This window comes from Sciurus vulgaris, assembly GCF_902686455.1.
Source record: "Sciurus vulgaris genome assembly, chromosome: 9".
NCBI lineage: Eukaryota > Metazoa > Chordata > Mammalia > Rodentia > Sciuridae > Sciurus > Sciurus vulgaris.
Window position 1 is genome coordinate 106,018,579 of NC_136469.1, and position 26,857 is coordinate 106,045,435.

At 37.3% G+C, this 26,857-nt stretch overlaps 1 protein-coding gene across 1 annotated transcript in view; it reads left to right on the forward strand.

Moving 5' to 3' along the window:
- TXK (TXK tyrosine kinase) overlaps positions 1-24,478 on the forward strand; it is a gene marked incomplete at its 5' end in the record, with an annotated part of 58,516 nt that extends 34,038 nt beyond the window's left edge. The window contains 7 exon segments of the mRNA XM_079154235.1: positions 5,015-5,086; positions 7,832-8,003; positions 14,543-14,759; positions 17,275-17,339; positions 19,339-19,457; positions 21,223-21,380; positions 24,081-24,478. Of these exon segments, the coding sequence (XP_079010361.1) occupies positions 5,015-5,086; positions 7,832-8,003; positions 14,543-14,759; positions 17,275-17,339; positions 19,339-19,457; positions 21,223-21,380; positions 24,081-24,149 (872 nt within the window). The 3' untranslated portion in view covers positions 24,150-24,478.
- Positions 24,479-26,857: the final 2,379 nt, after the last annotated feature.

Genomic DNA, 26,857 nt, shown 5'->3' on the forward strand with positions numbered 1-26,857 from the left:
CTGCCCTCTTCATTATTGTGCCTTTGTTTTTCTAGTCAAGGGGAAAGAGGTGAGTTTGTTTTTTACATTTCTACCATGTGAAGAATAACAGGTGACTGGGACAAAAGGTCTTTTTGTCATTATGTATTTGTTCTGGAAATTTATGTAGGGTTAAATGTAAGAGGATTTCAAATACCCTAAATAATGATGCCTCCTTCTCTTTACTCTCCTCCCCTATATTTGCTCTCTATTTCAGACAATTGTAATAGAAGACTCCCTTTAAATGTCTCTCTGTTCTTTGTAGTTTGGAGAAAAGAAAAAGTTATACAAAATCCAGCCTTTTATAGGTTCACTTAGGCCTAAACATACCAGAGAAATATTTAACCCCCTTTTCCAGCTATTATTTTCCACATTGTCATTTGTGCAAACCTATCATCTGCAGAAAGATATAAGATCCCAGAAAGTTCCACCACAATTAGGACCACATCTCTGGCCTTCAACCCTCACCCATCCTGTGCTGGATCACTTTGAGTCCACCAGGGAATTTTCTTACCTAAGCATCACAGCATTTGGAACCTATTGTAACTTTTCATATTGTTTTGACTTTTTGTCCTGCAATGTTTTTTTAGATTTCACTCATGAAAAGTTGTGTTGACAAAAAAAATCCTTTCTTGAAAGAGGCCATTTTTCCATTATACTGATCCTAAATATCAGGAATAAAGCCAAAGAAATTTGTATCCACTTATGGGATGAGCCCACATGGATATTCCAGAATGTCCTGGGAGGCCACAGGTGTGGCTGGAGATAGAAACCTCCTAAATCAGGGTTTCTTCTGAATATTCCTCCTCCTCCTTCATTCAAAGAAAAAAATTTAAAAATTGATGTTAAGAAAAATAATGAAGTAGATTAGGATGTACTGACATTAAAAGATGTGGCTAAGTTAAAAAAATTCAGAGCAAAACAGTCAGACCACAGTCCCTTTTTTTTTTTGTTATTGTTGTTAAAAATATATCTGCATATATTTGTATGTACACAGAAAAATTCAAAGTTTAGGTAATAATTTTTAAACAAGATTATAACAGACTATAAATTGTTAATGTTTGTAGAAACAGACTGGGAGTAAAGGACACTTTTATTTTCTGCTTTATAGATGGCTTTAGGGTTTTTAAAATTACAATGCATATAAATCATTCTTATAATCTACAAAATATCACAAAGATACTTTTATAAATGAAAAAACTGAAACAAGAAAAAAGTAAAAATGGGAGTTCAAAATTGATACCATGGTGCTATTTTTTTTTAAGAGAGAAAAGACAATAGAAAAGAAATAAGAAAACAAGAAAGAGGGGTGATAATGAGTAAGGGAAAGATATGGGCCCCAGAAATAATTGATATTTATTGGAGATTTACTTCAGGGCAAATCCTGTTCCAAGCACTTTTATGTGTGTTTATTTAATCTTCAGAGCAACCCTATGGGTAGGCGCTATTGATATTTTCATCTTACGGATGAAAAAATGAAGGCAGGAATTATGAGGTAACTTGCTCAAGGTCATATGGCTAATAAGTACCTATGCTGAGGTTTGAACCCACAGAAGTCATGGAAATTATTGAAACCATTGAACCCACTGGCTCCAGCATCTGTACTCAACTACTACCATATCCTCTAGAAAGAGGCAACTCATGCCATTGAAGGATATTTTGGAAGGTTCAGTTTTAGAAAAGATGTGAATTGAGGCCCATGGCTATCCTGTCTTTTTATTTTAAAAAAGTTATTACCTAAACTTTCACTTTTTCTGTAAACATATAAACATATGCATGAATCATTTTAACCCGTGAAAATTCACTGCCTTACCAGAAATAAGAACAATGCCAAGAGAGTGTCAGACTTCTTTCTGTCACAAAAAGATCATCATTAACCCATGGATAGCACTTCCCAGGATAAAAGTATTTGGCAAATAAAAACATTGAAGTTAGAGGAAATTCCTCCAATTCCTTTCTTTAATTTCCCTGCTCCCTAGATGTTTTGACATCATCCTTTCTTGGTCTTCTCTAACCCACATCATTCCTTATGGATCTTCCCAAAGGGTCCTTCCTTTAAACACAGATGTTCCACAGGGGTCCATCCTTGATCACTTGTCATCTCACCTTAGGGTTCTTTCTTTGTGTAATTCTATCTGGTGGACACAGACACTTGGAATTCCCTGCCTTGAACTTCAGTAATGAAGTAGAGTCCTTCATCTTGTATCCTCAGTCTTCCTCCAAATCTATTCTTCTTCCTACTATTTATCTCAGGTAATGGTGCCATCATTTAGCCATCTAAAGAGACTGGAAGCATAGGAAGTTGATTTTTCTATTCTCAACTCCTATTCTTATTAATTATCAAGTGGAATCAATTTCACATCCTAAAAGTGTCTCCTCTGACCCTTGCCTCTCCCTATTAGTGCTGTCCTAATCATCGCTCAGGTGGAAAACTGCAGTAGCCTCTTAACTGTTGTCATTGTCTCCAATGCTCTCTCATCCTTAACCCACCTCTATTCTGTTGCCAGAGTAGACTATCAAAAATATAAATAAGAACATTCCACCTCCTTATTTGGGACATCTCAATGACTGTCTCCCACTTGAAGGAAACTGTAATGCTCCCTAGCATGACTTCCAAGGCCCATCACCACCAGAATTCTTCCTACCTCTCAGTATAACTTGTTGCCTCTTCCTACCTCTTGCTTTTTGTTCAAGTACCCACCTTCATGCTTCACACCTCTCAGTATCCTTCATGCTGTCACCTCTGCCTAGAATGTCCTTCCAATTTTCTCCTTGTGAGTTACTCCACTTGTCAGATTCATCTCAGGTATCATTTCCTCCCAGAAAACTTCTTTGTTTAAAATCCAGCAAATTGTGGGTTGGGGAGATAGCTCAACTGGTAGAGTGCTTGCCTCGCAATCACAAGGCCCTGAGTTCAATCCCCAGTACCGCAAAAAAATAAATAAATAAAATAAAATAAAATCCAGCAAACTGGTCAAAGCTCCTTCTCTCTATCCCAGCACGCCTTGCACGCATCTCTAGCACAGTACTTTACACTGGAACAGCCTCTCCTTTCCTGTCTTTCCTCACTGAGTTAGAGTTCACTTGTTTTATTCATCTTTGGATTTGTCTAAAAGAGAGTTGTAAGGGGCTGGAGAGATAGCTCAGTCGGTAGAGTGCTTGCCTTGCAAGCACAAGGCCCTGGGTTTGATCCCCAGCACCCCCCCCCCCCCCCCCAAAAAAAAAGAGTTGTATACAGTAGGCACTTAATACATATTTCTTTCTGTTTTTATACTGGCTAAGCTTGTTTCTGCCTTCCAGCCTTTGTGCATGATGTTCCATCTGCCTGGAAGGCTCTTTCTCTGGATCTTTGTGAGATGGCTCCTTGTCAATCAATGTCATCATAGCTGTCATCTTCTCAAGAAGGGCTTCCCTGAGCAGCCATCTACAGTCTCTGTATTTTGTCTTCTCTGCCTTGCACTCTTCTTTGGCTACCTTTCTTGTATGTGCATACACTTGTTTATTTTTCCCTCTAGAGACCCAACATTGTGGTAGTACATGGCTCATGCCAGGCTCTCAATGAATATTGATGAAAGAAATAAATAATAAATGCTTATTGAACTAAGTTGAAATTGGTTGTTTAGAATTCTGCATGTTGACCCAGTCAAAGGAAATCTCATTTACTCTACCATGCTATTTTTTTTTAAAAAAGTAAACGACTAAGCTGGGCATGGTGGCACATGTCTATGATCCCAGTGACTCAGGAGGCTGAAGCAGGAGGATCACAAGTTCAAAGCCAGCCTCAGCGACTTAGCAAGGTCCTAAGCAACGTGTGAAACACTGTCTCTTAAAAAAATATAGAAAAGGGATGGGAATGTGGATCTGTGGTTAAGTGCCCCTGGGTTAAATCCCTGGTAAAAAAAAAAAAAAAAAAAAAAAAAAAAAAAAGTAAACTATTCTCAAAGGGTGAGATGAGGAAATGGGTACACTTTAACACTAATGATGGTCAAATGAATCGTAGTAGCCTTTCTGGATACTGTTCAACCTGGAAATCACATTTTATAAGACAACAATTTGAGAGGTACATATAAATGCATGTTCAAAAATACACAGCACCCTGCAGAAATCTGGTTTAAAAGTTTCAATTTGGTTGACTCTATATAGAACTGAGTTAAGAGTTTTTAAACAGAGGGGAGAAGGAGTGATGAACAGGTGGAACACAAGATTTTTAGGTCAGTGGAACTATTCTACACGATGCTACAATGGTGGATATATGTCATTACCTGTTTGTCCAAACTCACAGAATGTGCAACACCAAGAGTGAACCTGTAAATGATGGACCCTGGGTGATACTGATGTGTCAACGTTGGTTCATTAGTTTTAATATCTCTCTGAGTGGGAGATGCTGATGGTGGGGGAAGCTATGCATTTATAGGTACATGGAAATCTCTGTACCTTCTACTCAATTTTGTTGTGAATCTAACTTGCTCTAAAAAAATAAAGTCTGTTGAGAAAGAAGGGGAGGTTATATAAAAGCAAGCAAACAAACAAAAGAATATACAGCATATATACAAAAGAATTTTATACTAGTGAAATTTTGGAAATAACTTTAAGGTCTATTTATAGTCATTGGTATACACAAATTATATGCAAAATGTAAAAATCTTATAACAAAGCATTTCCCTTTTCATAAAATGTATTGAATGTGTATATACTTTCAAGTGTGCATATAGAAATTCTTAAGAAGGTGTTCACTCAAGTAATAACCATATCCTTGACATTAAGATCTTCTGAGGGATCTTTATACTTTTCATTGTCTTTGAATTATGTACAAGGAACATATATTATTTTACGAAAAGTGTTTTTCAAATGGAAAGATTGAGCAACCAGAATAATCTGTAGAAATCATTTTTTATGCCAAATTATAAAAACGAATGGTACTGTCTCCTGGTATATCTTCTTTCTGTCTTCTATATTAGGAACTAGACTTGAAACATAGATTTCTCTTCCTCTGCAGGTCTTCTGACTCGACTCCGCTGTCCAGTTGGGCTGATGGGTTGTTTGCCAGCCACAGCTGGCTTTAGCTATGGTAAGGTATGCATATGTAGTAAAGAACCTACTACCTAGATATCTTAAATTCTTAGCTCTTTTGAAATGTCTAGTTAGATAAACTTATTTTCAAACCTTAAACCTCCCTGTTTGAGATGTTTAAATAATGCATTTCGTAAGGGTAATTTAAACTCCAGGGAGAAATACTTCAGATTTCACTCCACATCATCAGGAGATTTAATCTTCACCCTTTAGATAAATGGCAATTCTTTTTATTTGGATGATGAGGCTGTTACTCTCTTGTTACAAAGGTGGTTAGGAAACAACTGATCCCCAAGAGAATCTACCAAAAAAATGATGTTAAAAGTATCCTTTTAATCTTTTTTCAAATAGAATTTGCACTGTTTGATTTGAACCACTTTCTAGGAAATGTAGTATTTGTGAATCTGTGAGAATAAGAGTGAGTCAGGGAGTCCTATTTTCTAATTTGGTGATATTTTGTTTCCTTAAATTTCTCTCATTAGTGGTATTCAGGTTATACTGAAAAACACGATGACATAATTATATCAGGTTCTTGTCTGGTTAAGTGGGATGGGAGGGTGATTTCAGGGTGCCTCCATCATTCCTCTGTCCTATAGATACTGTATATAATAAAAAGTGCCATCATTAACCAAGTATTTAAGTTAAATAGATTCTCTTCAATTTCTTGGAAATAAACTTTTCCAATTTTTGCAACATATAGAATAGGGGAAAATTAATATCTATAGCTTGATCTATTTTGCCTGGTTTTGACCACCTTATTTATATACTAAATATTAATGTAATCTGATACTTTACAGCCTTTTGTGTCTAACTTTTTCATGTCTTCATTACATCTGTGAATTTTACCCATAGTGCTGGCCATGGTAGGTTCATTTTTGCCGTGACATGGTGCCATATTGCAGGACTGACCCACTAGTGATTTACCCATGTGCCTTTAGATGGCCATTTGGGTTGTGATCAACTTTTGGTTCTTATAAATTATATTGTTACTAATATACAAATACAAATAATATTGTTATGCCTTTAGATGAAGCTAAGCATACGTCTATGCTCTGGTGTATGTATATTGGACATGTTCAATAGAGTATTCGTACTGGGTCACCGTGCAGGTGCTCAGATTTAGTAGATATGATCAGGTTCCCAAGCTTATAACCAAATTCCACTCCCACATACAATGTACAAGAATTCCATTGTTCCATGTTTTTATCCTTGTCAATATTCAGTATTCTCCTCTTCTCCTTCTTCTCCTTCTCCTTCTCCTTCTCCTTCTCCTTCTTCTTCTTCTTCTTCTTTTTAACATTTTAGTTGGGCATGGGTGTACACACCTATAATACCAGAAGCTCGGGAGACTGAGGCAGTAGAATTGCAAGTTCAAAAACCAGCCTCAGCAATTTAGCAAGACCCTGAGCAACTTATCAAGACCCTGACTCAAAATAAAAAACAAACAAAAGGCTGGGAATGGGGCTTAGTGGTTAAGCAATCCTGGGTTCAATCTCTGGTACCAAAACAAAACAAAAAAACAAAACACACACACACACAAAAAATACATTATTTTAGCCAATCTAGTGAGTGTGTAGAGTATTTTATTATGGCTTAAAATGTATTTCCCTAATGAGTATTTATTTTGATCAATCTTTCATAGGTTTAGTGGTCATTTGGAATTCTCTTTTATAACCGAATAAACTTTTGCCCTTAAAATAGGGGGACATGTCTTTTCTAATTAGTTTATTTATGTTCTAAATAGGTACATAAATATGGATATATGTTTTTTAGAAATATCTTTTCCCAGTCTGTGACTTACCTTTTTGCTTTCTCAATGGAGTGTTTCTGATGAACAGATGAAATTATGAACAGTAATTTCTCTTTGTTTTCCTGTATGTTAATATTCTATCGAATAAGTCTATGCCAACACCAAGGCAATGATTATATTCTCCCAGACTTCTTTTCAAGCATACCCCTGGGAGGAGGGATAATTTATACAATTGAAATGAGGCCGTCAGCTTTTACAGTTTTTTTTTTTTTTTAAAAGTGCATTACTCTAAAGTTCCAGCAGATGTTGGTGTTGCTGTATAAAAGGGAGATGCTTAAAAAACAAATTGGTGTTTAACAGTGTTCAAAAGGTCATTTTAGAAACAGTTCATTTTTTTCCCCCGATTTGCTTCTATAGAATGAGAAATACACAGTAACACAAATTTTACTTCAAATGTGCCCTTAGATGTGTGTGGGTTAGAGTTATGACATTGGACGTGTTTATTAGATGAATGGATTAGCTTTCCCTAAGATGAGGATGCATTAAGGCAGGAAAGTTCTTTGGGGTGAAGTGAGAAGAACAGTCGAAGAAACTGAAAGGAGGAAAGGGAATATCACAAAATTCATCTGCCTTACAAGTTAAATACCAGGACACAACTAAGCTGGGGACATACCTATTTTAAATCCCAGATCTAATTTTGGTCAGTTTCGTTTAGAAAGGCATATTTCATTTCTTGGGTATGTTTTGATATCCCCACTCTGTTGTACAATGCTCTCCAAAAAGTTTGTACTTTAAAACTCAGTGTTTTGAATTGCACAGGTAAGTCACAATGAGAGTATTAAAACTCATTGTGCCCTCTCTTCACTTATTTATACAGTTTTTAACCTCTATGTAAAATAAAGGGATAGGATTAGAAAATTCTTTAATCTTTTCTAGCTCTAAAATTTTAGCATTCTTTCCCCTACTTGTAACATAGATGTTTTACTTTTCCAGAAAAGTGGGAGATAGATCCGTCTGAACTGACTTTTGTCAAGGAGATTGGAAGTGGTCAGTTTGGGGTGGTCCACTTAGGTGAATGGCGAGCACATCTGCCAGTAGCTATCAAGGCCATCAATGAAGGCTCCATGTCTGAAGAGGATTTCATTGAAGAAGCTAAAGTGATGATGTAAGTATAAGCAACACACAGATAAACATTGCCTAATATCTGGTGTCATGGAAAGAACACGGACTTTGGAATCAGCCAACCCTGGATTTATGTCACAACTCTGCTCAAGCTGGCTGTGTAATCCAGGCAAATTCTTAGACCTCTGTGACCTGGATTAATTATTTCAGGTTTCTAAGCCTCAGAACCTTCATGTGTAAAACTGGGCTAACAGTACCTACTTCGCTGGATTATTGGATGAATTAATGCAAGGATACAAAAGACTAGCAAGTATATTCTTTTTAGTTCAATGATAGTTGCTTAATTAGTGCTCTTTATATTTTTCCTTTTCCCTGAAGAAAAATGTTAATTTTGTTTCTGTAGTAATGTATTGCTCATTTTTTGAAAGGGCAACCCCAAGTGGTCAAAAACACTTGTTTTTTTTTTTTCTTTTTCTGTTTTCTTTCTTTCTTTCTTTCTTTCTTTCTTTCTTTCTCCTCCTCCTCCTCCTCCTTCTCCTCCTCCTCCTCCTCCTCCTCTTCCTCCTCCTCCTCCTCCTCCTCCTCCTTCTTCTTGAAAGGATAAAGTATTTGCTTTCAGAGAATTTAAGAATCCTGAGTTTTAAAAGAGAAGTGGGTCACTGTAGGCCATTGGACCCTGCTCTTAAAATTTTTATTTTCCAGGACACCATTTTGACTAAGTTGAACTTAGAGTTGTGATTTATGATTGTTGGATTGGACCAGGACAAATCAATAATTTGGCATGGTTCAAGTCAACATCCTTTAAATATTTATTCAACATTTACTTAGAAAAGGATCAATGCATTGAAGAAGAAAAATCCCAAGTGGCATTATTTTGTTGTCCAGAGCAATTTAATTCTATCCCAAACTTGCAGAATTGGAACTAAAACAACACTAAAATAGACAAATGACAACCAAAAGTGATTAACTGAACCCATTCTCCTTGGAAGGCAGAGCAGTGATGTCTTTTGACTTTCCAAATTTAGTCCCCAATTATCCTATTAAAATATCCTTTCTAGCCACATACAATAGGATGAATCCAGAGGGAGGTTATGATAAGCACAATTTTCCAGTGATATCAGCTTCCCAATGACATTTTTGTGTCTCAGGGTTCCTCAAGCACCTATCTGCCTGGCTTTTGCTCTTTGATATGATATCCATCTGACCATGGTTTTCCTATATCTGAAGGACAAAAATTACAGTTCTGCGTGTTGGGTTAAATAGGCATAATATGAAATTGAACAGGAAACATGGGACTCAGAGGGAACTGAAGACATATTGGAATCTCTATCAAACAAGAATCTGCAATGTCTGATATCACAATGAGGGAATTCTTGGATGAGTCAAGGTTGGTTGGGAAATTGGGTAGGATCCTTGAGGATGATTTTTAAAATGTTTTTATTAGCGCATTATAGTTATACATAATAGGGGAGTTCATTTTGACATAATCATACTTCTGTGTAAAACAATTTGCTCCACTGTAGTCCCCAGAACTTCCTCTTTCCCTTCCATCTCCTTCCCCCTGTCTCCCTCCTCTATTAAACTGGTCTTCCAATAGAAATTCAGTAGATTAGACAGAAGGGGATGAAGAGAAGGGAGCAGATAGGAAAAGGAAAGACTGTGGAGTGAATCCAACATAACTTTCCTATGTACCTATAATGAATACACCACAGCAAATCCCACCATGGTATATTTGGAATGGGGTCCTAATTAGAATATGATACATTCCAAGCTTGTATAATTATAACAAAAAGAATGAATTAAAAACTAGTCTTTCTTTTTAATTTATTTATTTTAATTGGTTTTTTATAGATATACATAAAGGGTAGAATTCACTGGTATACTCATATGTGTACATAGCATAATTTGGTCAGTTTCATTCCACAGTTCCTCCCTTATCCTCCCCTACCCTCAATCCCCTCCATCTATTCCACTGATCTCCTGAGGATAACATTTTAAATGATGGAAGATTTATGTAGTGTGAGAATAGAAATAGCTTCTGGCAGTTTATAGAGGCAGGAATGAGGCCAACGACTTGTAAGTCAGTTCAGATGGACATAATATGTTCTTGGGTTAGAACGAGGCTGATTTTTTTCCTGATATTTTGAAAATGAGGCAGGAAAAGCTCCGTTCTAACATCCTATTGCAAATACATTCATCTTTGAATAGATGACAAGCATTTGAGTTCTATCTGCCAAATATCTACAGCGCTGCACATGTTACTTCCTTTTCAAAGGTGTGCAGTGTGAATGTTGTCTCCTCTAGGAGGTCATCGCTGACTACTCTGTTTAAGTGGAAACACCCAGCCCCAGGCACCTTCTTCTCTGTCACCTTGTGTTAGTTGCATTGAAATCCTTGTCACTACTCTGAAGCTTCTTGTTTGTCCCTTACTAGAATGTGAATTTCATAATAATAGGGTCAATTATTTATGTCTCTCATTTAACCAGGTGAGTGCCCAAAACGATGACTGGCCAGGAGTTGATGCTAAAATAAAAATTAGTGGATTATTGAATGAGTTAATGAATCCTCACCACAATTCTAAGAGGTAGATCTTAATCTTACAGATGAGAAAAAGGACATTTAGGAAGCTTATGTAATTTATCTACGTTCCACAATTTAAGCTTCTAATTAAAATCAGGACCCTGAACTGTTTGGGCACACAGCCCATAATGGTAACTAACAATAATAAAAAATTATTGATAGATCAATATATGGCAGATCTTAGAGTAGTTGCCTTAACTGTTTGCCAATATTCTTGCCATGTAGTTTTTCCAGTACAGCAACACAAACAAAATTCAAATATATGCTGTGCTGTCAATCAATGTATTGAGGGATGTTGCCTCCTCTGGGGGCCTGTTTGCTGGGGTTTCCAGAGCATCTTCTAAAGCCTTCGGAATGAGAGAAAGACAATCTGTGTCTTAGACAACTTCTTCACATGAAATCTTATTAAACATTCTAATTCATCTTTGTTTTTTCTGGGTTTATATTTCTTATGTGTTCATGAACATGATCCCACTTAAATTTTCACTGGGAGTTAGAAGAGCACGTTTTATTATCTCCATTTCACACATGAAAAAACTGAGGCTTAGAAAGTTTAAACAAGTCATTTCCAGTCATGTAGCCAATAGGAGAGGAAAAAAACTAGAATGCAGCTCTTTGGATCAGGAGTACTATATTCCCTTGAGTTGTTAAAGCACTGCTCTGCCTTTAATGGGTCCTTTGTTTTAGTTTTTCACTTGTGGGTTTGTATCTTTAGATGTAGCATATCAATAGCAGTGCACTATCTGAAGATACGTGAACTAATAACATTTAAAACAAAGAAAAACATGTGTAAGTACATCTAATTTCTCTAAGAGCTTTGAAATGTGTATCTCATTTGATTCATTATGTCTACATCATGTCTCCCCAGTAAAATATTTTAGTTTTTCAAAAACAGACTTAACATTTTATATTTATGCTAAACAGAATTAAGAATTGAAAACACCATTGGTTCTTGTTTCCTGCTGCTGACGTGTTTTCTCCAGGGATAATTAATTAATAATAAAGTTTTAATTGGATTCTTAGACCCTAGTACTTACATTTAATAATTGATATTACTTAAATTAAATGCTTTTACATAGTAATACTATAAGAAACATTATTTTAAATATCACTTAAAATCAGAACATTTGGAAAACTGAGGAAGGGAGAAGATTCATCAAATATCTCTCCTAGCAGAGCTATTTCTTTATAGCTTTTATTCTTTCCATCAAATCTTTTATATAATTGTATTGAGTCTTCTTTTCTGCCTACAAAATAAAAGAAAAAACCCTTCAAGGTAAATTAATAGAAAGTTTTTTAGACATATAGCAGATCAGGGAAAGAAAGAGGATTCAGGAATGAGAGGAAAAGGAAAAATAGAAGAAAATTTACTTTCAGAAGAGCAAATTCTGAGTAGCTCTTCTGTTGGTGTGAGGATTTAGAAAGGAATAAGACAGGACACCCCAAGGGCAGGTGCCTGAGTTTGTGTTAAATCATGCATAAATGCAGATCACATTGCAAACTCTTGCTACATTATCCAATATTCAAACGATCTCTTGAATTAGAAATAATTTATTTCTCAAAGATTTCATAGTGTCCCTTACAACTTTGTTAAACAAAATATAGCATCAATGTCATCATTCGGTTTTCTTTCATTCATTCATTAATTCATTAACTGTCTATTGCTGATTATGTAGATACTAAGTTCTGGAAATATGATGATAAGTAGCATAGGTAAGTTTTCTCCTCTTGAAGAGTTAATTTATGCCCAGACTCTAGTGGGAGATGAGGAGGGAGACAGACAGCAAACCAACAAGCAGAGGAGCAATATAGCTTTGAAGAAAAGTAAGGGCTAAGATTACAAACAGGAAGATGTGACAAAGATACTAGGAGCCGGTTGGGGGCTCGGCTGGATTGGATAGCCAAGGGGGACTGCAAGCATTTCATCTGGTTTGTATTTTATTTGGGTCACACTGGATGTTTTGTGGAGATGACTGATGGGACTCTGGAGTGGAGCGGAGAGCAGGTTGAAGGTTATTCAAGTGTCCTGGTGGAAGATGACAGTGGGTGGGTGAAGATGGAAAAAGAGAGTTGTTTCAAGATACATGTTTGAGAAAAAGTGATCAAGACCTATTCTGTCAAATGTGGCAGGTAATGGGAGGAAATTGGGAGAGCAAAGATGATTCCAAGGTATTGGTGTGCACTGCTAGGTAGGGGGTTTCACTTACTGACATGAATAGGTTTGGGGAAAAATGAAGAATTTTGCTGTGAAAGTGTTAAATTTGAGAGCCCTATCAGACAGCCAATGGTGACCAAGTGGTCAGGTAAATACAGGAGTCTGGAATTCAGGGGAAAGTTCAAGATGGAGGGTGTTAATTTGAGAAAGATCATCAGAGATGATATTTAAAACCATGAAACTTGATTCAATGGGACAGTAAATAAGTAGAAAAGGAGAATAGGAGAGCTCTACAATGGGTTTGAAAATATTTAAGAAAATATTGAATAAATAATATTTATTAATTTTAATAAGCAAATATATTAATAAATGACATTCATTACTATTTGATAAATAAATATGATATTTGTTCTACAACAAATCATATATACTTCTCTAAATTATTAAGAGGTACTAAATTTACAGCAAACAAGAATGTACTTTTTCTGTTTGCATTTTTCTATGCCTATGAGAAATATCTTATTCATTAGACTGAATATACACGAGGGTTTGTTTATTTGCTTTGCTTATTTCAGGTAGAATTTTGTCTTATTTCTGATAGGTTTTTGCCAGTGGTCTTGCTCAGCCACTGCAGGGTAATGTTTCAATTCTCAAATGCTTCCTTGGGGGTGTTGGCTTGGTAGATTTTTTATGGCACATTAATATTCCATTTCAAGACTTGCTTTCCTGCCATTGCTTGGCATGCATATAAACTGCATTCCTTAACTGAAAGCACACTTTGTGAAATTGAAAGTTAAATCTGATGAAATATTTATATAAAAAATATATACATATACAAAATTAAAATAATGTTTACAGTTTCTGAGTACCTCTTCTCCATTAACTGGAGTGTTTTCACAAATTGATTTTATGGTAATGTGTCTATAATCACGCCATATACTTTGTTTTAAGGTAAACAGTCTTCCAGAGTCACTGAGCTTATTTTGCTCTCATGAATGAGAAGAAGAGGTAATTTTCAAGGTGCTTCGGACTAACAGAGAATTGCTTATTATATATCTTGTAAAATTATAAACATTAATTTGAAGTTGTTTTCCATGGTGATCAGTTAGCATAAAAGGTCTTTAGAGATCCATGGAACAAACAATAAACTTTTGAAGTCCAAATGACTATAAAGTTCTGGGTGTTTTCTTTTTTTTTTTTTTTTTTTTACAGTACTGGGGATTGAACCCAGGGCTCTGTGCTTGCAATGCAAGCACTCTACCAATTGAGCTATATCCCCAGCCCCTGGGGATGTTTTAATAGGCAACATTCAAGGTCTCTCTGTCTATGTGTGTGTGTGTGTAATTACTAATTACAAAGCAAGGTTTCATGTTGGTAAATGTAGTCTCTATGTAAAAATTTCTAAAAGTCATTTAAGATGCCTTTACTCCTTAACATTTAATTTTCTTGATGTCATTGATCACTCCTGTCTTCTGTCCATCCAGGAGTTTTTGTCTGGGTGGCTGAAGTTAGGAAGGTTGGGAGTCAAGGAGCAGAACTCCGAGGGCTGGGCCTGGAGAAGCAGAAAGGAGGAAGCAGAAGACCCACGAGATGGAAAGCAGAAAACTAGATGCTGAGAAGTAGAATACGGGGCACACATCAACAATGACCTTGGAAGCGCTGCTCAAATTTCTGATCCCACTTTCTCAGTGCATGAAGTGGAAAGGAAAATGCTCTCCTCTCTGTGTGGGGCTGATGTTTATCCTGACAATGAAAATGATACATAGACGGCCAACATTGCCACTTGTGTTACAACACTTTGAAATGCAAAACTGATTCTGTTCACTGCTCTTGTTTTTCTTCAACAGGAAACTATCCCATTCGAGGCTGGTTCAGCTTTATGGGGTATGTATACAGCAGAAGCCCCTCTATATTGTGACAGAGTTTATGGAAAATGGCTGCCTGCTTAACTATCTCAGGGACAGAAAAGGAAAACTTAGGAAGGAAATGCTACTGAGCGTGTGCCAGGATGTATGTGAAGGAATGGAGTATCTGGAGAGGAACTGCTGTATCCACAGAGATTTAGTAAGTACGGTGCAAATTCCCTATGATCTTACACATTGTACCTGTGTTTGGAAGGATATGGCAATTACTTTTAATACTTGGAAGAACATATCCTATAACTTCATTTCAAAACCTTTCCTCTTTATATAATTTGTTGGGAAATGTAACTTTATTTTTTTTATTGCCCCTTGATGCTGTAACCAAGTCTTTTATTCTCAGTGTGCTTTGAATGAACCAAAACTGATTTTCTTTCATTTATCCTCTTGCTTTTTCCCTTCTTCCTTCTCTTTCTTCTTTTTTTCTTTCCTTCCACGTTTCTTCCTTTGAACACATAATCAAACATGTACCACGTGCCGAGTGCATGCCAAGCACTCTTGTAGGTACTAGAGACAGCAGCGAAGAGCAAATTCCAGTGGTTCTCACCCAGGGTGCAGTTGCCCTAGTGTGTAGCTAGTTTGGTTCTGACAGTAGTGCAAGATGGTTATTGCTATTACTGAGGAAGGGAGACTAGAAACACTAAATTATTCTGTTCTGTAATGCCCAGAACATTCTTATTTAAAAAAAAATGACTATCTTTGTCCCAAACCAAATGTTAATAGCACTGCTTCCCTTTTTCCCTACCTCCCCTGCAATAACGTGTTCTGTCCATTCCACATTTTCTCAGGATATTCATACTATTCCTTCTACATCCTTCCATGTCTCATTTCTGAATCTAAAAATTATCTTAAACGATTATTTGAAGATTCTATAAGAAGTCCCTGACACTGTCACCTAGAACTAATCCCATGCTTCCATTACACCTGACCAAGAGTGACCATATTCCTAATTCTGTCACTTAGCTGGGTTATTCTGGGGAAAGAAAGGAGGCATAGTTACAGTGGCTCTGGCACATCTTGGAAAATAGGTTTATCCCACCTATGATTCAGAACTCCATGATGTTTATTATTTACTGATTCATATAATAGTTAATTGTTTTACATTATTTGTTAGCTATATGACCCTGGGCAAACTCGTTAACCAGTAAAGCAGTATTAACCATAGCAACTCCCTTGTATGGGTTTAGTGGGAGGATTACATGATTCGCTATGTGCAAGCTCTTCAAACAGTGCCTGGCTCATTTGAGAGCTCTACAGTGCTAACTGTGGCTATTGCAGAGGCAGATCCCTGTTCTTCATCCCTCATGGCATGTCTCCCAGTACCCAGCACATTGGAGCTCTTGAGCAAAGTTTCAAATGGATGGATAGCATACCGGTTGCACCTAACTCACTTTCCTGGTCTCTATAGGTTTGTCTTTCCTGGGTTATAATTCAAAACTCAGTTGTGCGATCGTTCTCATTGTTCTGTTTGCTCCAGGTAGTTTCACACAGGTCCTCCTATGCCTGTTATCTTCCTTGATTGTTCACTTTATTTACACTCTATTTTATCTACCTACCTGCTCCATAAAACATATCAGCTAACAAGAAGTCTGTTCTGTCAAGGACATTTCTTATGGTTTGGCTTTGAGATCATTGTTGGTACCTTGGTACCTACTGATATTTTCCTTGCTGGCTCCTTGCAGTTTGCCATTTCAAGTTTCTTACTTTTTTTTTTTTTTTTTTTTTTTTTGGCCATATTGTGGATTGTGCCCCAGGGGTGCCAGCCCTTTTTATTTTTATTTTTTTAATTTTGAGACAGGGTCTCTCTAGGTTTCTCAGGCTGCCCTCCAACTTGTGATCTTCCTGCCTCAGCCTTTGGAGCCACTGGGATTACAGGTGTGCACCACTACACCTGGCTAAGTTTCTTGTTTAGTTGCTGGACTCAATGAATCACAAATTAGCAGAAAAGAAAAAAATTCTATCAAGCAGTTCAACTTTATGTTGCTAAATAACCAAATCAATGATTTTTCTTAATTAAATTGATGAAAATAGATTGGGCATAACATATATTATCTTGGTTTTATAGTATACCATATTTAGTTCACTGTGGTAATTTTAAGAAATATGAAACTATTGCTATAAATAGTTATCTTCAGTGCACTTTCAGTTTAAAACTTAATTTCTTAATTTTTGTTACCTAGTAGAGATTCTAAAGATGAAATGACTATTCTTATTTGTCATGTATATTGGGTTTTTTTCTTTTACTTAAGTTAAATAAAAAATATATACTACTCTTATGCGAAGAGTCATAGTTTATCATCTTTTGGATTAAATGAATTCTCATATTTATCAAGTATATTTCTTGAGGAAGATTAAACATTTTCAAAAGTGTTGACATTTCAATTTTTTTATTACATTGAAGAATCATTAAAATTCATCATACAAAGGCAGGTTATTAAATCATATATAACATTGATAGATATCATCATAGCAACAGCATGTCTGGCTCCACAGAGGGGAAACTAAAGAAAAGGAGAGCAGATTTTTTTTCCAGTGCTGGGATTGACTCAGAACCCTGCACATCCTAGGCAAGGGCTCTACCACTGAGCAACACTCCCAGCTCAGAAACTCTTGAAGAAAAAACTTATAGTTAAACTTGGATTATTTTCTCCTTTTTATAGGCAGCAAGGAATTGTTTGGTCAGTTCTACATGTATAGTAAAAATTTCGGACTTTGGAATGACCAGGTATGTGAGAAATCTAAATATAAATTTAAATCATCTATATCTATATATCTATATCTATATCTATATATCTATATCTATATTTTTCACTCATAATAAGAATCTTACATTTGTCTGTGGAAAAACTGAAGATGCTACTGTCTCTGCTTTTTTCCTCTGGGGTAAGTGTTGGTGTGGGTGTGTGGCCCACTGACCCACTTTGGATTTCAGGACATGTGCCAGTTTGCACTGTGAGGTACCATTTATTTACTGTGGACTCTTCTCATCTTTCAGGTCATCATTAACAAAACTATGGTAAATCTTAAAACAAAAAGATTTTCTCAGTCCATTCATCTGTGTAAGATGAAGAAAAATACTTTTCTGATAAACATGTATTTCTGAAGGAAAAAAAGGGGCAAAATGTGTTTGTTCAGCTCTGATTTTCTAGGTCAACATCAAACACATCTATTATCAAGTGTAGTAGCGAGCTTCAAGCCTACAACTCAAGAGTGTGAAAAATTTAGTCATGTCTTTTGCACTCCAATATAATTGACATTTTGAGTCCCCTTTTCTTTGGGGTGTTAGAAATTTAACTTCAGTGAATCCAGGGTTTCTCTGACTTTCTTCAACATCATTGTCCCAGTTCTGGGTGCATCATGGGGCTGGAAGGAAGGTGACTTCTCTGTTCCTGTTATTTTCCAGGCATACTGGCATTTTGCGGCCACCATCCTCCTCCTTCAGCCAGCCAGCCACAGGTGGTTTCTCACCCATCCCAAATTTCTGTCTGCAAGATTCCTTCAGAAACTGGCTTCCTCTATGATTTGAAAATTCCATGGGGCTATCTAAGGTCTCACTTATCTAGGCACATCCAGAGTCATTTACTCTCTGGAATTTTTGCCTTTCTTGGGCCACTACCTGGGAAAGAAGGAACAGGCTTTGTTGTGAACTTGAGTCTCATTGACCCTCTATAGAAGTGGTAGCATCTTTCCCTGCTGTGTGACCTGGGCAGCACTTATAGGGTAGAAAGCACCACCAGGGCCTGGTCCTCCTTCTCTTTGCCTTCAGTTCTCCCTTCCTTCTAGTCCAGGGAATCTTTCTCTAGGTGAATGGATGAATGGTGGTGGTGGTGATGAGATCTAATGATCCATTTCTCCAAATGTCTTGTTAATAACCCAATCTTTCTTTTCTGTCTAGACTCTGGAAACTCCAAGTCTATGGAAAATGGCTTTTCCTCCTTTATTTCCTCTTATCATTCTTTATCTAAGTAGAATGACCTCTGACTCAGTAAGGGAGGAGGTCTTCAAGGTGGTGTGAGATGGAGTACATGGGGGAGAAAGTGGGAGTGTGGAGGCAACCTTAATAAATACTTCAAAATTATAATAATAATCTGTAATATTAAGTAATTTAAAATTATATTGTGTATTCAAGGGGCAACAAGAACACATTATTTCTTGTATCTTCTTTCCGGATTACCATACTTTGACATTTCTGCATACAGTTCTCAAAAGAGAGAGAGAGAGTTTCATATTTTTTTTAAAGGAGAGGGCAATTATTCCTATTTCTTTTTATTATTCCAATGTATTAGAGGTTTTTCACATCCAAGTGTATTCTGTTCATATGCTTTTATTCTCCCTTCCCCTTCTTTTTGCCCTACAGAATTACATGGAAGAAAATATAGCATTCAATTTGGAATTCATTCTTTTTAAGTCTAAGAAGGCTGAACTTTTATTTCCTTTTAATAACTTCGTTAGAACATTCAGAATGCCTCATCATATAGTAAGAATGAATCATAATACACATACAGTGTGGACCATTATTTCAAACTGAAGAATTGTTATGGTTTTCTAAGATCCAATGAAAGTAAACACAATGAAATTTGGTTTGGGGAGAAAACCCTACAAAGAATAATTTCACATTCTGTTAATGAGGAGAGAAGGTGTACAGAAATTTCTGGGGTAAAATACATCTTTTTGCAAATCATGGAGGTAATTAACACAATGTGTTTTGAATATGATGACTGTAGGTATGTTTTGGATGATGAATATATCAGTTCTTCTGGAGCCAAATTCCCAATCAAGTGGTCCCCTCCTGAAGTTTTCCATTTCAACAAATACAGCAGTAAATCTGATGTCTGGTCATTTGGTGAGTGCATTTGATTGATGCTCATTTGGTGGAGCTTGATATAATCAAATGGTTAATCTTTTTGCCTTTATTTCTTAACAAACTATGACCTTTAAAAAATGTCTTCTCATGCCAGGCTCAGTGGTGCACACGTGCAATCTCAGTGGCTCAGGAGGCTGAGGCAGGAGGATCACAGGTTCAAAGCCAACCTCAGTAACTTAGCAAGACCCTGAGCAACTTAGTGAGACTCTGTCTCTAAATAAAATATAAAAAGGGCTGGGGTGTGGCTCAATGGTTAACCCTTGTGTTCAATCCCTGGTACAAAAAAAAAAAAAAAAATCATAGCTATGCTTCCTTATGTGCTCTCACCTCATCCAGATCATCTTTGACAATGGGCATCTTACACCTTTTACATCAGTCTGCCTTTTGGATCTTTTCCTTCCTTGGTGAGTCCTTGTTTTAAAACCATAGCAAAAAGTCTACTGATCTAGAAAACAGAACCAGCCAACTTTTCTACCTTACAAAGGTTTTTAGGAAAAATAATTGTAGGTCACCCTGAATTTATGTGTATTTAATAAACTTCATTCCTTAACTACAAAGCAGCCTATTTGCCAGTTGTTCAGTTGACAACTTGAACTTAAAACCCAGATTAGAAAAAAAAGGGTTCCATCTCATTTACTTCATTGCCTTCACATTTTGTAGGTTTAGACATAGGCTTCTTTGGCACCTGTTTGTTAATTTATACTGGGCGATATTCTTTATTGAGGCAGAGAAGCTATAGGAACCATGTCTAATACAGTTTGTTCTTTGGGTTGATTCTTAAAACATGGCAATGAATATGCAAGAAACTATCTTATTTTCTTTCATCCAGACCTTCCTGGATAACTTTTGGGTTTGGGGAGACTTCTGGGCCTTAAGATGGTGTGAATTTTATTGTCCATTGTAAGGTTACGCCTGCCTGTATCATTGCTTTCATTTCCTCTCCATTGCCTTATGGTGCTCTCAGCCAGGAGCGGGTGAGTTGTGAGACCTCTGATAGTGATGTGAAGGCTTTATCTCTTTCATCAAGTGGCTGCAGAACAATGAGAGCTGCCTGAGTATTACTTGACCACTTTTCTTTCTTCCTCCTTAGACAGTGAGCTTCTTCGGGATATGAACTGGTCTCATTCTTATAGAACCATTTAGCCCTAGAATAGGCCTGCTTTCCAACCAATAGCAAATAAATATTTGTAAAACAGGTTTATAGTTAAATGAACTCAAATTAGGAGTTCTTAAAAAAGTTTCATTAGTCAATCAATAATCAATCAATGATTATTGAACACTGCCTTATGTACAGAGCTCTTGCTAAACCCTCTAGGACCCTGCCCAACAGTGCGGCCTTTCATTGAAAGAGGGGGGCATGTCTTAGCAGGCAGCAGAGGCTCCCACAATTCTGTCATTTTCTATGGAATGTCAGAAGGGCTCATTGCTTTCAGGGTGTGGGATACGAGCAATACTTAGAGATGAAATAGCCGCCAACATTTTCTTCCACTATGGAGGCTGTCAAGACCAATGGAAAAGGAAAGATTTTGCCTTCTCTGGGATTGTTTTTGAGTTACAGCCCTCTTCAAAAACTCAGGTGTGCATGACCTGCTTTCTAGATAGAAGACTTTCATTTTGATTGTAACTCAAAGGCTGGGGGAGAAAAATAATAAAATAAAATAACAGTAATTTGAAGTCAACTGTTCTTGCAGTTCCCAGTAACCATTGCCCACTAACCCTTTGTTTTTGTGCATTTTCTTCATAGGAGTTTTAATGTGGGAAGTTTTTACAGAAGGAAAAATGCCTTTTGAAAATAAGTCAAATCTGCAAGTCGTGGAAGCCATTTCTAACGGTTTCCGGCTGTATCGCCCTCACCTGGCATCCATGTCCGTATATGAAGTCATGTATAGCTGCTGGCATGAGGTGAGCGGCCTGCCTTTCCTGGTTGGCAGTCCCAGCAAATGAGAGCAAACGTGTTCTCACCAGCATTACCCAAGACTCTCATGGCAGCAAAAGCTGCCTGTCTTCTTGATTCCAAGGGCCAGAAATACTCTTTCTATTTGAAAGAGTACAGTCATGTGTCCATTTTGTTTTTCACAGTGACCTCTCTGCTGAGGATCTCAGTGCTTGGGCCAAATCTTATCTGTCTGACATGGGTTCTTGTGGAAACTCCTGTGGTTACTAAAGCCTCAATGATGAGATATTTTGTTACCTTTTAAGAATTGGTCAGTGGAACCAAGGGTAGAACCAGGTTTACTAAACTTCCCCACTGAAAAAGAAGACTGGTGTTTTATTTCCTTCACTCCACTTTGTTTTTGCCTTGCTTTTCAAGGCTGGGAGGAATGGGTTTCATCTCTCTATGGCACTTAAGACTCCTGCTGGAGAGATAAAAGCAAATTAGAAATGAAAGCAGAATGTGTGCCAGCCACCACACAGAAATGACCTCTCGGGAGCCCTGTTTCTTCTTTTGTTGAAATGCCAAGCTTAAAAATAAAGTAGAGGGGTTTCTGTCCCAGTTCTGCCTTTTCTGGGCACTGACTCAATGCGTCTCTCCCCTCTCATCAGACTCCCCTGTGGTTTTGAGAGCTCTACTCTCTTTGCTGCTGATGGTCTCAGGCTAGAAAAATCACAGCCTGATGAGGGGTTTCCTTCTGCCTGAAAGGAAAAACAAAAAACAAAAAAAGGCCACTTGATTCCCAAAACACAGATACTGGAAAAGCCAATATTTCAAGAGCAATGTGCTAGCAAACAGCTATCTTAAGAACATTTTTGCAATAACAACACAGAGAGCTCAGGAATATACACATGATAGTTATAATAGTTTGACTTAAAAATTTTCACCTTTCCAATGGTACAAAAGTGATATACATTCAGTAGAGTCCATAAATATTTTTAATTTTTAATTTTTATATTAAAAATTTTAAATATATTTTTAATATATTTTTAATTTTTAATTTTTATTTTTTTCCTGGGATAGCAATATGAGGTATGGTTCTCTCTGAGGATGGTGGGCAGAGTTGGTAAGCTACAACTCCCAGGCAGTCACATGGTCACAGTAAACAACCAATACTCTATGGTGGACAGTGTTGCTAATCTATGATGTTCTGTAGATTAGGTGAATTGAATGAATTTTTGATTTATGACATTTTCAATTTGTGATGGTTCATTAGGGAGAAACCTCATGGTAAGTAGAGCTTATATATATGAAACCATATACATGTACATGTGCATAAAATACTTAGTGAGATTTTACATATCTGTGGATATGAGACAGAGAAGGAGGAAGGGTAAATGGGATGTTCCAAGGATGATCAAGAAATGACCTCAGTCTCAAACAGTCATTGGGAAATTGATTAAAACAGTTTTTCCATTATGTTGACTTATTTGTTAGCAAAAGTTGACTTTGCCCGTTACTTTGCCCCAAGTGCTTAAGTGCCTCTAGACTCAAATGTGATCACGTTACCATTGATTAACACATTTTTTAATGCTCTGCCTGCAGAATTTCAGCCTCTTCAAGAGGCCCCACAATTTATTCTTGGAGTCTCAGGGAGGACTATAATGTGTGCTCACATCATCTGCTCTGTTCTTTTTATTGGAACCCTCTGTTTATGAGCCACTAAGGGTGGTATCTTCCCCTCACCCAGCTGAGAAAGCAGATACTGTGAATAATTCCATTTTCTATGGATTTCAAGGATGCCAACAGTGCTATTTCTTCTTCCTCATGAAGCCAGAGCCAAAACACATCCATCAGTGAAATAGGAAAAATGTTCCAATTCCTGGCTTCATGGCCAGGGATTTTGTTGACTGGGCCTAAAGATAGCACAGCCTGTGCCCCAGGATCTGCAAAGTCCCTCATCGAAACGTATCTTCTGCTCTCTGAGTGAAATCCTTCTTTGTAGAGAGAATCAAATATAGTAAATAACTGGGGCTGAGCTTGGGGGCCTGATGCTCTAAATCAGCCCTCCTAGTTCTTCTTTGCCCTTTTATGTATCAAATCAATCAAATAGGGCTTCAGGGTGGTTCTGTCCAGTAGAAATTTCTGTAATGGTGGCTATGTTTGAGTCTGTGCTGTCCAATATGGTAGTCACCTCTGGCTATTGAGGGCTTGAAAAGTGGTTAGTGTGACTGCAGAAGTGAACTTAAACATTTATTTAATTTTACTTAATTTAAATAACCACATGTGGTAGTGTTTATAGTTTGGTTTTTTTTTTGGTACTGGTTACATCCCCAGATCTTTTTATTTTTTATTTTAAGACAGGGTCTTGCTAAGTTGCTCAGGGCCTTGCTAAGTTGCTTAGGGTCTCACTAAGTTGCTAGGGCTGACCTTGAACTTGTGGTCCTCCTGCCTCAAATCTGACCCCGCCCCAGAATCTGGTATTGCAGCCATGCACCACCATGCCCAGCTAGTCAATTCCAGCCATTTTATTTCTGCAGTAATCTTTACTTTTATGTTTTCACACTCCTGCCTTGTTCAAATGCAATCATGCCACAGTGTATCAGCCAAGACGTCTTTTTCTTCTTTTTGTGGAGAACCAGACTGGATTCCAGTTCCTGCCAGCAAGATCTGCAGCTGGTGTCTGAGTGTTTTTAGTTGAACTGACTTCCTCCATTTCCCTTTTCCAGACCCCTAAAGGCCGCCCAACGTTTACTGAGTTGCTACAAGTGCTCACAGAAATTGCAGAAACCTGGTGACCTGAAATGGAATGCCAGCCCAGAGGATCACTTGCGAAATTGTCACAAGACCAAGTCATGAGTGGGTTGCCACTAAAGGGAATATCTTCCTTTTAGAGCTGCCGATTCTTAGAAATAGTGCAGAGATCGTGGGCTTTTCAAATTGTTTTAAGAATATTCTGACAATAGTTTTTCTGCATGCATGAGAAGGATTTCTATACTCCTCTTCTGTCATATATTTCACATCCATATGTGAAGATGGAAAAAAGACGTTATGGTTTAGATATTAGGTGTCCCCCAAAGCTCATGTGTGAGAAAATGCAAGGAAGATTAAAGGCGAAATGACTGGGTTATGAGGGCCTTAACCTAATTGCTGCTTTAGTGCTCTGATAGGGACTAATTGGGTGGTAACTGTAAGCAGGTAGGATGTGGTTGGAGGATGTGGGTCATTGGGGACTGCCTTTGGAGTGTCTATTTTGCCTGTGGGGAGGGGATTCTCTCTGCTTTCTGGTGCCGTGTCCTAAGCCTCTTTACTTCACCACACTTTCCCGCCATGATATTCTGCCTCACCTCAAGCTCTGAAGAATGGAGCCAGCTGTCTATGAACTTAGACCTCTGAAATCGGGAACCACAAAATAAACTTTTCCTCCTCTAAAATTGTTTTTGTTGGGTCTTTTGGTCACAGCAGCAGAAGAGCTGACTGAAACAGGTTCCACTGAAGATTTTCTAGTGACTGCTGTACATGGCGATTGCTAAGAACCCTCGAGGGTACAGGAAAACCTGAATCTTCCCAAGGCTAAGGCAATTTCATTCCTAAAGAGGAGTGACTTGTACTTCAGTGGTCCATGCATAGAAGGTGAAAGTAGATTCTGCCAGGTCATGGAGTAAAGGAGCCTCAGTGGCAGAATTTGTGGCTCTACAGATCTTTACAGAAAGCGTATCTTTAGGAACCACATGAATGTGAGCACTTGGAAATGTCTTTAATAAATCTTCCCATATGTTATTTAACAAAACTTTTGCACATATCCAATTATTTTGGACACGGTTGTATTCCAGTTTTAAATATCATTATAGGACTTAACTGAAGTCCCCTTTGAACAGATCCTGGTGATATTTCTATTTCTAGTGATGACCATTGTTAGGGAAGTTCAGAACTAATTTCAGTTCTGAGATTTCATGCTGTGTACAGGTGAGACAAGACAAATTAAGAAACCTTATTTTGTTATAGTAGATGCCTCCTGTACTTTTCTATGACTCATTCTTTCCAAGGCAGGAGGCAAAAAAATAAGATTTCCAAATGTGACATTAACTCATTAAGTTACTTCTGAAGTCCAGAACTTTGAATTTAAGATGAAACAACCAGCAACCATGGTTAAATCTTACTTTCTTTTGCACTGTATGTAGAAATGATTGGAAATTGGTCTTAATCATTCCAAGTGCTTCAGAAGTCCTCTAAGAAGAAATCACAGGTGTAGATACCATAAGGTTAACAATAGGTGCCTGTTAATTGTGTATGGTCACACCCTGTGTGATGTTCTGGGGGAATATCCTTTATGATCTTCATTAGAGTTGAAGTCGTTGGTGCCTTTTAAATCATATTTCCTCCACGCCCAGAATTCTATCTTTGAATATCAGTGTGCTCAATAAATTTGCATTGTTTTAAATGAGAAGAAGGTACAAGAAAAAGATTTGATCATTCAGGTAGTGGTTTCAGAAATGTTCACATGAGATACTGAGTTATTTCTGACACTATCATATCCTTTCTCTTGTGACTCTGGCCATGGTGAGGAAAGACAGAACACTCCAACTACTGAGACCTTAATTCAAATAAAACACATGAAGTCAGCTCACGAGGGCGTGTGACTATTTAACAGCAAAAGTGCATGACAAAGAAAATAATATGTTATCTGTATATGCAATAAGGTGTTTTTTTTTTTCTTTCTGTTTTTATTAAGCTTGAAGGTCCTCATTCCCTTAGAAACAACAACAACAACCAGAAAGTAACAAAACCCCAGAAACAAACACTGTAAAGCTAGCACTGACTACAGGGCATCTGCCATCACTGGAAGGTACAAAGTAAGAGTAAGGAGTGACACCCAGAGGAAGTCATTCTTAGGGGTCATGTGACCTCAGCTGTACTTCTAAGAGCATATGTTGGTGGTTAGAGACTATCTCTACACCTTTTCAGGAAAGTTTGAGATACCAAATTAGAAACAGGAATAACTAAAGCTATGTTTTCAGCAACTCAGATAATGTGTGAATACAAATGTCCGTGACAGAGATGGTTCATTCCTTGTTTAACTAAAGAAAGAAAAAAATTTAAAGAGGCTACCATACAACTTCTCCTGGGTATGGACTATGCTTTGCCACTATTCTTACCGTTTGTTATTGACATGAGGTCTCAGTGGGTAGTTTGAGTTGAGACAATATTTAAACAGCTCTGCATGAGAAATCAGGTGGTTTAGGGACTGGCTGTACAGTTCTAAAAAAAGAGAGAATAGGTCAAACAAGAAAGAGGAGGTTTAGAAAAATGGAAGGAATTTGGAGGCCAAGCAGAAGATATGATCAGCAAAAATAACTTTTTGGCAAAGAACACTCACAGGATTTCTTTTTTCGGTAAACTTTTTATTGAAGTCTAATACCTGGCCCCACCATCTGGACTGGCAAGCAAACTCACAAGATGCAACAGCATTTCATGTAGCACTAAGTTTTCTTAGTTTCAGAGAAGG